The 13,219-nt window shown below is 31.2% G+C and overlaps 1 protein-coding gene across 1 annotated transcript; it reads right to left on the bottom strand.

The window, feature by feature from the left end:
* Window positions 1-1,964: 1,964 nt before the first annotated feature.
* On the bottom strand, window positions 1,965-4,956 carry LOC21409142. The gene is made up of 3 exons (XM_024162555.1): window positions 4,365-4,956; window positions 3,337-3,401; window positions 1,965-2,326 (listed from the first exon to the last, which is right to left on the bottom strand). The coding sequence occupies exons 1-3, from the start codon at window positions 4,899-4,901 to the stop codon at window positions 2,302-2,304; spliced, it is 627 nt and encodes a 208-aa protein (XP_024018323.1). The 5' UTR covers window positions 4,902-4,956; the 3' UTR covers window positions 1,965-2,301.
* Window positions 4,957-13,219: the final 8,263 nt, after the last annotated feature.

Here is a 13,219-nt window from a genome sequence, read left to right as displayed (position 1 = left end):
ATAGACTATTGCATACATATACTTATGTGTAGGTAACTTCAATTACCTACACATTTTTTGGCGCAAATATGTGGTGCCAAAAAATTCCAATAGCGGCAAAAATCCTGCCACATAGGATTGTTGACGTGGTAAAAATGTGTGGGTAAAACTTATTATTTTTTTTTTTTGCACAAATAATTTTTTAAATGTGTGGATAACAAAAGTTAGAGAAATAGGCAATTATACACATGTGTAGGTGACTCAAATTATCTACACATTTTGTGGCGCTTGTATTTAACTTTTAATAATTTAATGGCGTCAAAAATGCCTATGCATAATTTTGCTGATGTGGCAAAAATATTACTCATGACATATGACATGGGATTCTAGTTAGGATTGTGCACGGTTTAGCTTAAATCGTCGGTTCAAATTGGACTAGTAGTTTTCATATCGTCGGTCTAATTTTATTACGTTAGCATTGTTAATAAGCGGTTTAAAATCAAACCAGACCAACTTCTTAACAGTCCGATTCAGTTTGCAATTTTTTTCTAACAATTCGATTCGAACAGGACATTAGGATTTATATTAAAAAAGTAAAAAAAAAAAAACGTATTATTTAAATTTAGACTTTGGATGACTGTAATATTAATTGTTGTGAACTTTTATTTTGGATTGCATGTTATTGTTATCTGTGAACTCTTGGTTTTGGATGAGTGTAATACTACTAGTTATGGACTTTCTTTTGATTTGGATTGCATGTTAGTATTGTGACCCTTTTAGATGACTATAATATTATTAGATCAAGGACTTTTACTTTGTACTACATATTATTATTGTCTGTAACTTTTAAGATGCTAATTTTAAAGGGTGATATATATTATTGTTAACATTTTAATTTAGAAAAAAAGGACTAACGATCCAAACTGCAGTTTGACCGAATCGGATTGTTTACTAATGGTCTGGTTCCATCTTATAAATAGTATGGTCCAGTTTAAATTTTTTGAAACCGTTAATAATAGCTTGGTCTAGAAACCTAACGATTTTGGATCGGACCATACCGTGAACAACCCTAGTGACAGTATTACATTTTTAAATAACTTTTTAATTCACTTTTTATTTGTGCGTAAAATATCTCATTGACACGTTGGAGTCCACCACCACCAGACGAAGGAGGAGGCACGACTCTGTTTTGGATTTGCTGCCAGAGAATTTCAAATCCCTCAGTCGACGGAATCAAGACACTGAGGGGAGGCACATCACCAACGGCACGGATGAAAGAGGGCGCGGGGGTTGAATTTCCCATATCTGAGAAAAGAAAGAGAAGAGGATTCTCCGATCTAATTTTTGGGAAAGACAATAATTTTTTCTATTGTGTAATTTTTGATTTTTTAATGTATTAAAAATTTTTAGATCTTTTTAAAAAGTTATTGATTATTGATTTCTATTTAATTGATGAGAGGACATTTTTGACATGTTACGTCTTAAAAAAAGAACCACCCGTATGATATAAAAAAAAAATACAGACTACTAAATTCATATTTCAATATAAAAAAAATACAAAATTAAGTTTCTTTTGAGAAAAATACGGTGTTGTCTCAGACGACATTATCAAGTAGCAGATGATAAAATCTTAAAGGACGTCATTATTGTCCCTGTAAGAACAATCCCACATGCCTGCGTCTCCATGCACAATACATTCCCCTCCCCCTCCTCCATGCGAGGCAACTTCCCCTTTTTGTTTAAAAGAAATACTTAGAAATATTTAACACCACACCACACCCTAACAGAAGAAGGTGGAATCACAGTCCCTTTCAGCATTGTTTTTTGTTAATAAATTTAAGTGCACAACACGGTTCAAGGTGGTAAAGTAGAAATAAGCACTATATCGAGAGTCGAGAAACTTCCTAGATTTAAACTTGTGCCAGCACTACTTGGAAGAGGTTCAAAGAATCTCACATATTGTATAAGCATATATAGTTGGTCAAGGTCCGATGAAAAGTCTATTAAAAAAGGCGTGTCTTGAAACTATAAATAAATCCTTCCACTTGCCTTCCGAGATCTTTCTCTTTCAACCAAAATACCAAATGTACAATTTACCAACCCAAAAAAAAAAAAAAAAAAGAGAGAAAGAAAACAACAAAAGAAAAAGTAATCACACCCATATTTTACGTGACCATCACGTAAACTTCAGCTATATATACAAGGACAAAGACAAGTGTTTTCATAACATAGCTCATAGTTAAAAGAAAAACATAAATCTTACACCAAAGTTTGAGTACTGTACTGAAGATCCATCTTTTTTGGTTGCAAACCGCTTTCTCTTCAGTGTGTCGCGATCCAAAATTGGCTGATCCTTGCAAGAATATCACAATATCATATCATAGAAACAAGATGGGCAAGAATAAAAAGGAGACACGGCACAGTTCTATATTAAGGTTGTTTTCTTTGTGCTTTTCTTCCCCCAGTGAGAGCAAAAATGTAAAGACTACGAAAACTCACTCACCAGCAACTAGTCCAGAAGAGACCATGATCGCCGCCGGAAAGCATTTTTCTTCAAAAGTTCGGCTAATTTAGGCCCCGTTCACTTCGCCGATTCGAGTTTAGAATTCGAGTTTTGCTACAGTAAAAAGCTCTAAGAAACAGTCACATCTAACTTTTTTACTACAGTAAAAAGCTCTCACATAACATCACATCTTAACTCGAATTAAAAACTCAAATCAACGAACTAAACGGGCCCTAGTCTTTTCGACCTTGGTCCCTCTGACCTTTATTAAAGTAATGATTGTGTATAAGCTTATCTCGAACAAATTATGAATTTGGCGTCGACTTTATACTAGGGATGATGGTTCTGAACAGGGCGAGGAAGGGGAACAATAATTGGGGATGAAACTAAGGATGCGGATAAAATCTTATCCCCAACCGTGAAAGGGCAGGGCTCGGGTAAGCACTACCTGCCCCGATATTCATGTATTATATATTTTATATGTAAATATGTATGATTAGACCTTTTCTCACCTACTAAGATTTGGTTTGCATAGGTTTAGAATTTAATTTGTTTTGTTGAACATTTGATTGTTTAAATTTATAGTGAATTTCTATCCTTTTTTTATCTTAAATTAGAGCGCAACATGTATGAAAAAGGCCTCACAAGAAATATCTGATCTTGAATTCTGACCCCCACCTCTCCTTAAGTAGGGATAGGGCTCATTCTCTTTAAGCTTTGATTTTATACAAAAATCCCCAATTGTTAGCATCACTAAATTCAGTGGTCAAAATTCACTGATTTGATTCCACGTTATAAACAAAAAATAAAAAAAAATACCTAAAAAACGGTTAAATAAAGGTTGAAACTTTTACCGGCCTAATGCCTCTTCCAGTTCTCCTTTCTCCATCCTTTTCCAGAATGTCAAAACGTCACTGAACTGCATTAAAAGAAATGAATAAAGGAAACGTGATATTAATACAAGTGAAACAAAAAGTTAATTGTTATTCAACAATAACATCCCTGTGAAATCAGGGGGGAAGTCTGATTTTTGTTTTTTTTTTTTTTTTTGAAGAGCATAAATTAAACGAAAACGTTGAATAAAAATTACAAGACAACAATTAACTATTTCTTTTTATTTTCATTTATTTTTTTGAAAAGTTAGGGAGTAAAAAATTAGCCTAGCTAGTTAATTTTATTTTATTTGAGGTTTTAAATTTGAATAGGAGTATATTTAAAAAGAAAAAAATATAAGGTCCAATTGATTTTTTATAAAGATATTATATAAATATATAATGATTAAAAAGTTTCAAAAGGAAAAATTAAGGGAAAAATTATACAAAAGAACAAAATTATTGAGGCCAACAATATTATAAAGCTCCGCCCCTGAGAAAAATTTATATATATGTGTATTAACGACTTTAATTTGCATGAGACAACATGCAAAACTATTCTCGTGCAAATCAAATTTAGGTGTTGTTTAGTGTAAAAATTCTGAATTTAGAATTATGATTCTAATTCAAAAGTAGTGTTTGTTTTTAAAAAATAAAAAATTATTATGATTTAACTCACTTAAAATTCGTATTTAATTGGGATAGTTCTGATTTAAATTTTAAATTTTAATATGATGTTTTAAATTATAAATTACCCTAATTCTAAAATCAGGCTCTCAATTTTAAGTGGTTCAAATATCTGATTATACTTTAGACTCAAAATATGAATAATTATGATTCTAATTCTAAAATAAAAACTAAAAGCATCATAATTTAAACCCTCCCATATAAAGTCTGTTAATCACTATGCGTAAATTAAACCTTAATCTTTTTACACAAGTGAAAAATTTTCCAGCCAAAAGAAAAATTTACAGCAAAATTGCAGATACAATATTATATTACATACGTACCCATGGTTCACGAAATTCTTCCCTTTTGACATCGGTTTCCGGAACCAGAATTTGCTGAGATTGTTCTCCATCTTCGACCGTCGATCTCTCCTTCGCGCCTTTCTCATCATCGTCGTCGGTTTCGGAGAAACTCGGAAGCTCCGTAGAATCCAAGTCAAAATTAACCTGCTTCTCCTTCGAATTATGTTCTAATTGTCGTTCCAAAGTAGTAGTATTATTGATTATCCTCTCTTCATCAATATCAGTACAAAGTGTACTAATAAGGCTTTGCAGTTCACTAGGGAAATTGAATTTGGTGCCTAATATTGCACTTCTCACGTCAATAATTCTAAAGGGTTCATGAAATAAGAGCTTTAGAGCCAGAATTAAGGTGAGAGTTGGGAGGAGAAAAAAGAGAGAGAAGAAGAGGCAGAACAATGCAAAGAAAGTGAATATTGGACAGAAGAAGAACAAGGCTAGAGAGAGGGTTAGCCACGGCTTTACTTGTTCATGATCGATTAGTGAAATTATGGGGTTGATCCGAGGAATTTGATGCATTGATCGGCCTCTTTTTTTTTTTTTTTTTTTTTGAAATTAGGAATGAGTATTTAGTGTTGGAAGATCACTACTACTTCAAGAACATGTAGTATTGTTATTATTATTATAATACCTGAATGTGAGTTGGGACCCACATTTGATATGGGGTCGATGGATTTTTGCGGAGATCCCGATCTGAAGAGCTAATGACCCGATTGATTCTTGCCACGTGGTGTGGACTTGATCAGAAAGCGGTTGCCACGTGGAGAGAGAACGGAGACACGAGACACTTGGCATTTGTTGAGGCTGGAATTGCTCGGAGATGTGGAGGTAAGCATGCATGAATAGATATGCATGGATAATGGTTAATTAAGGCTTCGACCAAAACAAAACAAAACAAAACAAAAAAAACACCATGTGGTGGTTTGTTTTTTTTTTTTTTTTTTTTTTTAAAAAAAAAAAATTTTTTTTTTTTTTTAAATAAAAGAAAATTTTATGTACTTTTAACCGATAGTTATAATTTAGCGGTAATTTCTAAGTTGACTTCATGATAAGTTTACTCTCCAATTTTAAATTATGAAGGAAAAAGAAAAAAGACATGGGACGATATTCATGCGACAAGGAAAAAATAATTTTTTTTTTGCTAGTCACGAAAGAAACAATAATTAAGGCTATGTTTTGGTTGGGAGTACTTGGGAGATGTTTGTGCGGTCCTTAATTTTTGCCCTTCTTACTAGCAATGAAGCTGCCAATTACACTCAAAAGTACCCACCCCTAATAAAGGCGGGTTTAGATACTATAAAATGGAAGCAGGACAAGGGGCTGATATTTATGTCTCAATAGTTGTTTTTTTAATTAAATTTTGATAATTCATAATTTATTTATGTATTTTTAATAATTTATTTCGTGATTAAATTTTTAAATTTAAATGACATGACAAATAATAAATGAAAAAATAATCACCAAAACATGAAAACAAAGACAACGTATTTGGACTCAGCAACACCCCGCCACAAGGAAATATGCTAGTACCTTTTTTCTTTTAAATATTGTGTACATATATATTGTTGAAATTTTTTTTATCCTAACCTAATGCCTTGTAATTTTCAAATAGTTAATTTACTATTAACCCAACCTCAGTCCTAGACATTGTACACAACCTCCACTTTCTGTGGTTCTCTTCTCATGTCTTCCTCATGGGTTTCTATGACATCAACCAAGAGGGCGCTGTTGTTGCTAGACTGTTGCCCCCATACTCCACAGTTGTTGCATCCTTAACCTTGAGAGTGAACTCACTGGTAAGTTCGTTGCAAACTACTCTTTTCTTAAAAGGTAAGTGAGTAAGGTTTAGGAAAATTCTCCTTGATAGAGACTCCCCAATCGGGCAACATTCCGGTCTTGCCTCGATGTCATTCCTCTATCAACTGTTAAATTGAGATTTATTTTGGACCCGTTTAGAAGGTATATTCAAATTATAATTTTTAATTCTAACGTTTGAAATTTAAATTTTTATGAGAGTAAAACACTATAATAAAATTAATAATTCGAGTTTGAGTATATGAAATAAACAGGTTTTTTAAGTTTAAAGAGTACAGTGGCACACAATTGAAGTTTAAAAGTTAATTTGTTTACTTTTGAAAAGTTTAGTTGTTAAAGTTAGATGTGATTGAAAGTTAGGCATAAAGAAAGACTTCTATAAGGCTTGAAGGCAAAGTAACACATCTTTATCAACTTTTCTAGCACTTGCTAACAAAGAGGGCAAAGTGCACTGGTAAAGATGGCATAGGTCCAACGGGGGCAAATGGTCCCACTCCCACAAGACTTCCATAGTGTCTCGTTTTGGTTGAAACCGTGCATTATTAGACTTTTTAAGCCTGTTTAGTTCGTTGATTTGAATTTTTAATTCGAGTTAAGATGTGACTTTATATGAGAGTTTTTTATTATAACAAAAAAGTTAGATGTGATTATTTATGAAAGCCTTTTACTGTAGTAAAACTCAAATTCTAAACTCGAATCGGTGAATTAAATAGAACCTTTATATATTGATAAACACATATTCTAGCGCTAAAAAGAGATATCTTAAGAAATCTGACAAAGAGAAAATGTTGAGGTCAATGCCCTTCTCATCAAATCTACAAATTATATGATGTCATAAATTGGTCTTATTTTTAAATATATTTCGAAAAAAACATGTATAATACTGATTAGTAATTGTTATATATTTTTTGGCTCAAGCCTAACTTTAAACTCTTATTTGAAAAAAAAAAAACTATATATAGAGCCAAAAAATTGAAAAAGTAATATAAAGGTAAAAATAAATAAATAAATAAAGTTAAAATGGTTTAATATTGTGTTCAGTTTGGGTCCATTTGGTTCACGCGTTTATGTTAATGATTATGATTCATTGGCAAAACTTTGTGAGAGAAGAAATTTTTGAATCTAAATTCTTTGTGAAATGGAAAACACTGTAGCAGAATTAGAATCGTGGGTTCAAGAACAAATTTCTAGCTTTACTATAAATGACTTTGTTAACTTATGGATGAAACAAGTTTTTTTTGAGACTTGATTTGAAATTTATTGCGAATAAGATAAGAATTAGTGTACATAAATAAGGGAGATCAAGGGAAATAGACCTGATTAAAAAGGCAACAAAAATAAGGGAAAAAAAGACGAGTACCGGGCCGTAAAATGTATGTCTTATATTTTTACTTCCTTACTCTTAATTAATACTATTTAGTTAACAAACTATATTGGTCAAAAGAGTATTAATCAAGAGTAAATAGTAAAAATCTTAGAACACTACATTTAAAGGGTGAGTTCACCAATTATCTCTAAAAATAAATAAGCCAAGGTTTATAATAGTTATTAAACAGGCCCAATGGGTGTATATCCATATTTATACTTAATTAACTAAGGGTGTTCATAGATCGGATTATACAAATTAGAGCTCAATCTACAATCTAATATGTTTTTCAAATTGAAAAAATCTCAATCTATTACCAATCCATAAGATCCCAGTCTAATCCAAAACAATGAATTTTGTGGATTGGATTATGCGAATTCAAAGATTGGGTTGACTCTTATAGGTCCTCTCTTTTTAATATTTTCATAAAATTAATTACAAAATTGGACACAAACTTAACATAACATAAAATTAAAATAGTTTTACAAAATCTAATTCATTACAACACAAAATCTAAAATAAAATTCAAGTCTTTGACATAAAATTTACCATAAAATACAAGACTTTCATAATAATCTAAAATGTAGGGTTGTGTACTACTAAAAATTAAGGAGAAAATTGTTGAACTTACCCTTTTTACTCTTAATTAATACTCTTTTGACTCATATAGTTATGTGACTAAGAAGGATTTAATTAGTAATAAAAGGTAAAAATCCAGACCTATGCACTCTAAGTGATATTTGTCTCATTTTCTCAAAATTAAAATAGGTTGGACAAAAAAAAGGTTGGGCTTGGACCTTGACTCTTGTTGACCATATAAAACTAAGAGATATTTAAGTAATATGCCATAGTTTTTAAGGTTGGATTGACTTTTATCGTGGGTACTAAGACTATTACAAAATATACCACAATAACATTATTCAAGTTTTGTGTTTTGACCAAAATTATACTTGTACTTTAGTGTATTTAATTCAATATTTTAGATTTTGTAAGACATTTTGTGGTTTTTCATATATATTTGTGATTTTTATGAATTTTATGATTTTTAAGTATCTTTGACTGCGACATTCTCTGCAATAATTTATGTCTTTTGACATATTTCAATCTAAGTCAAAAACCTGTGGAATTTCTATAAAGTGCCCTAAAACTAAGTCTCAATTATACATATACACTTAAATATATATATGGACGAGTTTATATATATATATATATATATATATAAATCTTGATAAATATCTTTTAAAAGTGTCTGAGTCTTAAATTGTTACCCCTTTACTCTTGATGTATAGATGATGTTTAGTTTTAATTTTATTTTCTACTGCTTTTTTTGTTTTTTGTTTTGAAAAGACGACGTTTTAGTTATAACTAGTGAGATATCCATGTTGTTGCACGGATGTTTGTTTTTTTATTTTATGATAAGATTAAATACAATAATATAATAATTAGTTACAAAAAAGTGATTACATTATAAAAAAAACAGAGTATGAAAATGACATTCAAAGGTTAAAACAAATGATGATAAACAATCAAAATTAAGTGCATGTTTAGAACCGTTTTTGAAAACGATTTTTACGTATTTCGAGAAGTAAAAAATGAAAATGAAAATGAAACGACGTTTGTTTAGCCAATGTTTGAAAAACAAAAACAATGAGAATGGTCTTTGTGAAGGAATTAGAAAACAATTGAAAGTTATTTTCATTTTTCTGTTTCATTTTTTAGTACTTATCAACAATATTATAATATATTAATTAATAAACACGATTTCACTTTTTTATTATACTCAAAATAATCTCTAAAAAAATCAACCAAACGCAATTTCAGAATCAGTTCTAGAATGATTCTCAAAACAATCTCATTTTTACTTTTTATTGAAAACAAAATCATTTTAAAACTAATTCTAAATGCACCCTTTACACATTGTCGTGATTGTATTACATATGTATACATATTATTTACACATATATATTTTGTTCACTTAAAAAGAAAGAAAGAAATAAACATAATTAATAATAATAATTAGGAAAAAAGGGAATGATTTCAAGTCATCCACGTGATCTATTTAAAATAATTAGTATGCAAATTGTTTTAAAAAAAAGAAACGCAAGTGGAAAAAGGCATAAAAGAAACGTGTTAGAGTATAATGACCCAAATTCTATTTGGTCCAACCCAAAGAGCTTGTGGTGCAACATATGTAGCAGAGCTTTAATAATAAATTTTTTTTAGTGGTCTGCTGTGGTAGCGGAGGGATCAGGCTGATAGGCTTGTATAGACCTATTTTGTTTAATTTAATTTGAAGTGATTTTATTTTATTTAGTGTATTTTTTGAATTTAATTTGATTATTTATAGTATTTTTATCTAAGTCGTATCAGAAATGTCACGCAAAATGGTGTTAAAACGGATAAAATTGGACAACAAATCCATTAAAATTTAGTCATTAAATATAATAATTAAAAATAATGCGAGATTTATCACAGGTCGTTGGATCTAAAAAGTGAGCGGCTGCGATTGGCGCGTGAAACACACGCGCAAGGAGATGCACGTCTAGCATGAGGCTGAGGACAAAGGCGTCAGCAATACTGGAGGTGGGCCCCGCCACTTGCTTCTTTCGACGAATTAAAGCGCGACACGCGGTTAAGGCTATCAACCGCAATAGGAGATGCACGAGATCATCTGCTTTAGTTTCACGTGAGTGGGCTCTTATTGACCATTAGAATTGTGACACGTTGCGTCGTTGTCTATCTAGCGGTCTGTATTTACCACGTGGATGGCACTTAAGAACAACCCAACTGTGTTTTGATACGTGGACTTTATGCTAATCTCGTCGCATAGAATCTTTTTCCCACCAGAAAAAACAACATCGTAATTGTGGGGCAGTAAAAATGACTAAAAAGCCCAACAAAAAACATATGAATAAATAAGAAACATAGGACAAAATGGTAAAAGCAACACTAAGGGGACATGAGCAGAATTTTCTAAAATCCGAGGTAGAAAATAAATCGGGCAAAATGCAGTGAAAATGACGAAAAAACCCAAACAAAAACAACTGAAGAAATAAAGAACCGAGGGCAAAACGGTAAAATGAATAATAACATGAGACATAAGGAATTTTGTCAAATCTGAGGGACAAAAAAGATCGGACACTGTTCAAAGAACAGTAAACCCGGTGCCTTGTTTAATATATAGTATAATATTATCTAACCTAACCTTTTTTGGTTGAAAATTTTAAGGAAAATACCATTATATTATCCAACCTATGGGTGAAAGTCGGCTGGGTAGGGTCATTTTTTAGACTTTTTTGGGCCGGCTCGCAATAATCGGCTTGAGAAAATACTGGGCTGCAACATGTTAATTAATCACAGAACCCGTATACCATTCGGTTACCTCGAGTCGGCCGGGTTACTTCGGGTAAACTAACTCTAAATTTGCTTATTTATGTTTTTCCACCGGTAAACCAACTCTAAAATGGGTGATTCTTTGCTGAATTACTGCTTTTGCATGAGACCGTAGGTAAACTATCGGAAAGAGTCTAGAAATTAAAAGAGTTCACATACAGAAATAATGAATAAAGAGTCCAAATTTAAAAAAAAAAAACAGAGTATGAGGATCAGTTAGGAAGTACAAAGCTAAAGTCACTAGGACTCGTATGGAAGGCTTTCGTAGAAAATTAACACTGATTGTGAGCTGGTCACCAATCAAGACCAATATAGAAAGCCTCTTTCCTACCGGCGTTGCACGATGTTCTTCACAATGAGGGTTCACAAATATTTAGACAGATATGCTTGGTCTTCCAAATCCCAGATAACAACTTTACCATCCAATCCTGTAATGTTTAAGGTATAAGATCTATGAAAAAAAGGGCCCAACAAACAATATGGCACTAAAACCATAAATACTTATTTCAACTTCTTAAAGGAAAGATATTGAACCTCTCCAAACTTTAAATCCGAAGAAAGGCATGTTCTTGAATCCCTGAAGGGCCTTTCCAAACTTTGAATCCGAAGAAGGGGGCTTGTTCATAAGATATAACACGAACAACATTAAAGAAGAAAGGGGAAAAGAGTTTAACTGAAAAAGGCTATTGCTTGCGAATAACATTAAACATGCTTTGCATCGTGAGACTCAGTCAGATCAGATTTGAGAGAGGTAAAGGGGGCGGTGGGATGCTCTGCTCAGAATGAGAAATGAGAAAGATAGGTGATGTAGGGGTTTTTTTTAAGTGCAGATGGTTATTTTGGGCCGGGTAAGGTTAATTGGGGTAATGGAGCTTGGACTCGAGACCCTACCCGCCCATTGTAGGTTGGGCTAATTTTAAACCGAAAAAAACCCTATATATTTGGGCAGGGTAGTCAGGTTCGGGGTGATTTCTTTCACCCCTAATCCAACCTAACCTTTTTTGGTTGAAAATTTTAAGGAACATACCATTATATTATCCAACATAACCTTTTTTGGTTGAAAAGTTTAAAGGAAAATACCATTATATTATCCAACCTAACCTTTTTTGGTTGAAAATTTTAAAGAAAATACCATTATATTATCCAATCTAACCTTTTTTGGTTGAAAATTTTAAGGAAAATACCATTGTGTCCTTAAAGATACATTCGTTTTCCTCGTATAAAAACATAAGAAGAAAAAAAAAATCATAAAAGTCTTTATAAACTAAGAAAACATCAAAATTACATTTATTTGGACAAATTGTCGGATCCAAAACGAAGAGTTTTAAGTGTTTTATTTTTTTTCTATTTATTTTTTTTCTATTTTTTAAATAATTTAAAATACTTTATGTATTTAATCATAAAAACTTTTCACTTATACTATTATTTATTTGAATTTCTTGGTACCCTACCCGCCCATTGTAGGTTGGGCTAATTTTAAACCGAAAAAAACCCTATATATTTGGGCAGGGTAGTCAGGTTCGGGGTGATTTCTTTCACCCCTAATCCAACCTAACCTTTTTTGGTTGAAAATTTTAAGGAACATACCATTATATTATCCAACATAACCTTTTTTGGTTGAAAAGTTTAAAGGAAAATACCATTATATTATCCAACCTAACCTTTTTTGGTTGAAAATTTTAAAGAAAATACCATTATATTATCCAATCTAACCTTTTTTGGTTGAAAATTTTAAGGAAAATACCATTGTGTCCTTAAAGATACATTCGTTTTCCTCGTATAAAAACATAAGAAGAAAAAAAAAATCATAAAAGTCTTTATAAACTAAGAAAACATCAAAATTACATTTATTTGGACAAATTGTCGGATCCAAAACGAAGAGTTTTAAGTGTTTTATTTTTTTTCTATTTATTTTTTTTCTATTTTTTAAATAATTTAAAATACTTTATGTATTTAATCATAAAAACTTTTCACTTATACTATTATTTATTTGAATTTCTTGGTTTTTTTTTTTTACTTATTGTTATTTGTATTCTAAGCATATCACATAACTCAAATTTTAATAATAATGTCTTTTTTTATAAAAATTTAAATTTAATTTTTTCTGTTATATTAATTTTTTCACATAAGTGAAGCGAAACAAAAATTTCAATCACATAAATTAGTTGTCAAACAGTATGAGGTTATTTATTTATTTATTTTTTTGCCCAGAACGTATATTTCTGATTTGCCAACGAATAAAAAAAAAAAGAGACTTGAAATT

The sequence above is a fragment of the Morus notabilis genome, unplaced genomic scaffold, assembly GCF_000414095.1.
Source record: "Morus notabilis unplaced genomic scaffold, ASM41409v2 Scaffold73, whole genome shotgun sequence".
NCBI lineage: Eukaryota > Viridiplantae > Streptophyta > Magnoliopsida > Rosales > Moraceae > Morus > Morus notabilis.
Note: the sequence above shows the minus strand (reverse complement) of the source record. Positions and strands in the feature narration are given on the sequence as shown.

Excerpts from the sequence above, each read along its gene's own strand:
- LOC21409142 (XM_024162555.1), bottom strand. The coding sequence starts at position 4,901 with ATGCATCAAATTCCTCGGATCAACCCCATAATTTCACTAATCGATCAT. Across the intron at positions 3,402-4,364 it reads AAGAATTTCGTGAACCATGG|TTCAGTGACGTTTTGACATT; the intron begins GTACGTATGTAA and ends CTTTTAATGCAG. Across the intron at positions 2,327-3,336 it reads CTGGAAGAGGCATTAGGCCG|CCAATTTTGGATCGCGACAC; the intron begins GTAAAAGTTTCA and ends TGCAAGGATCAG.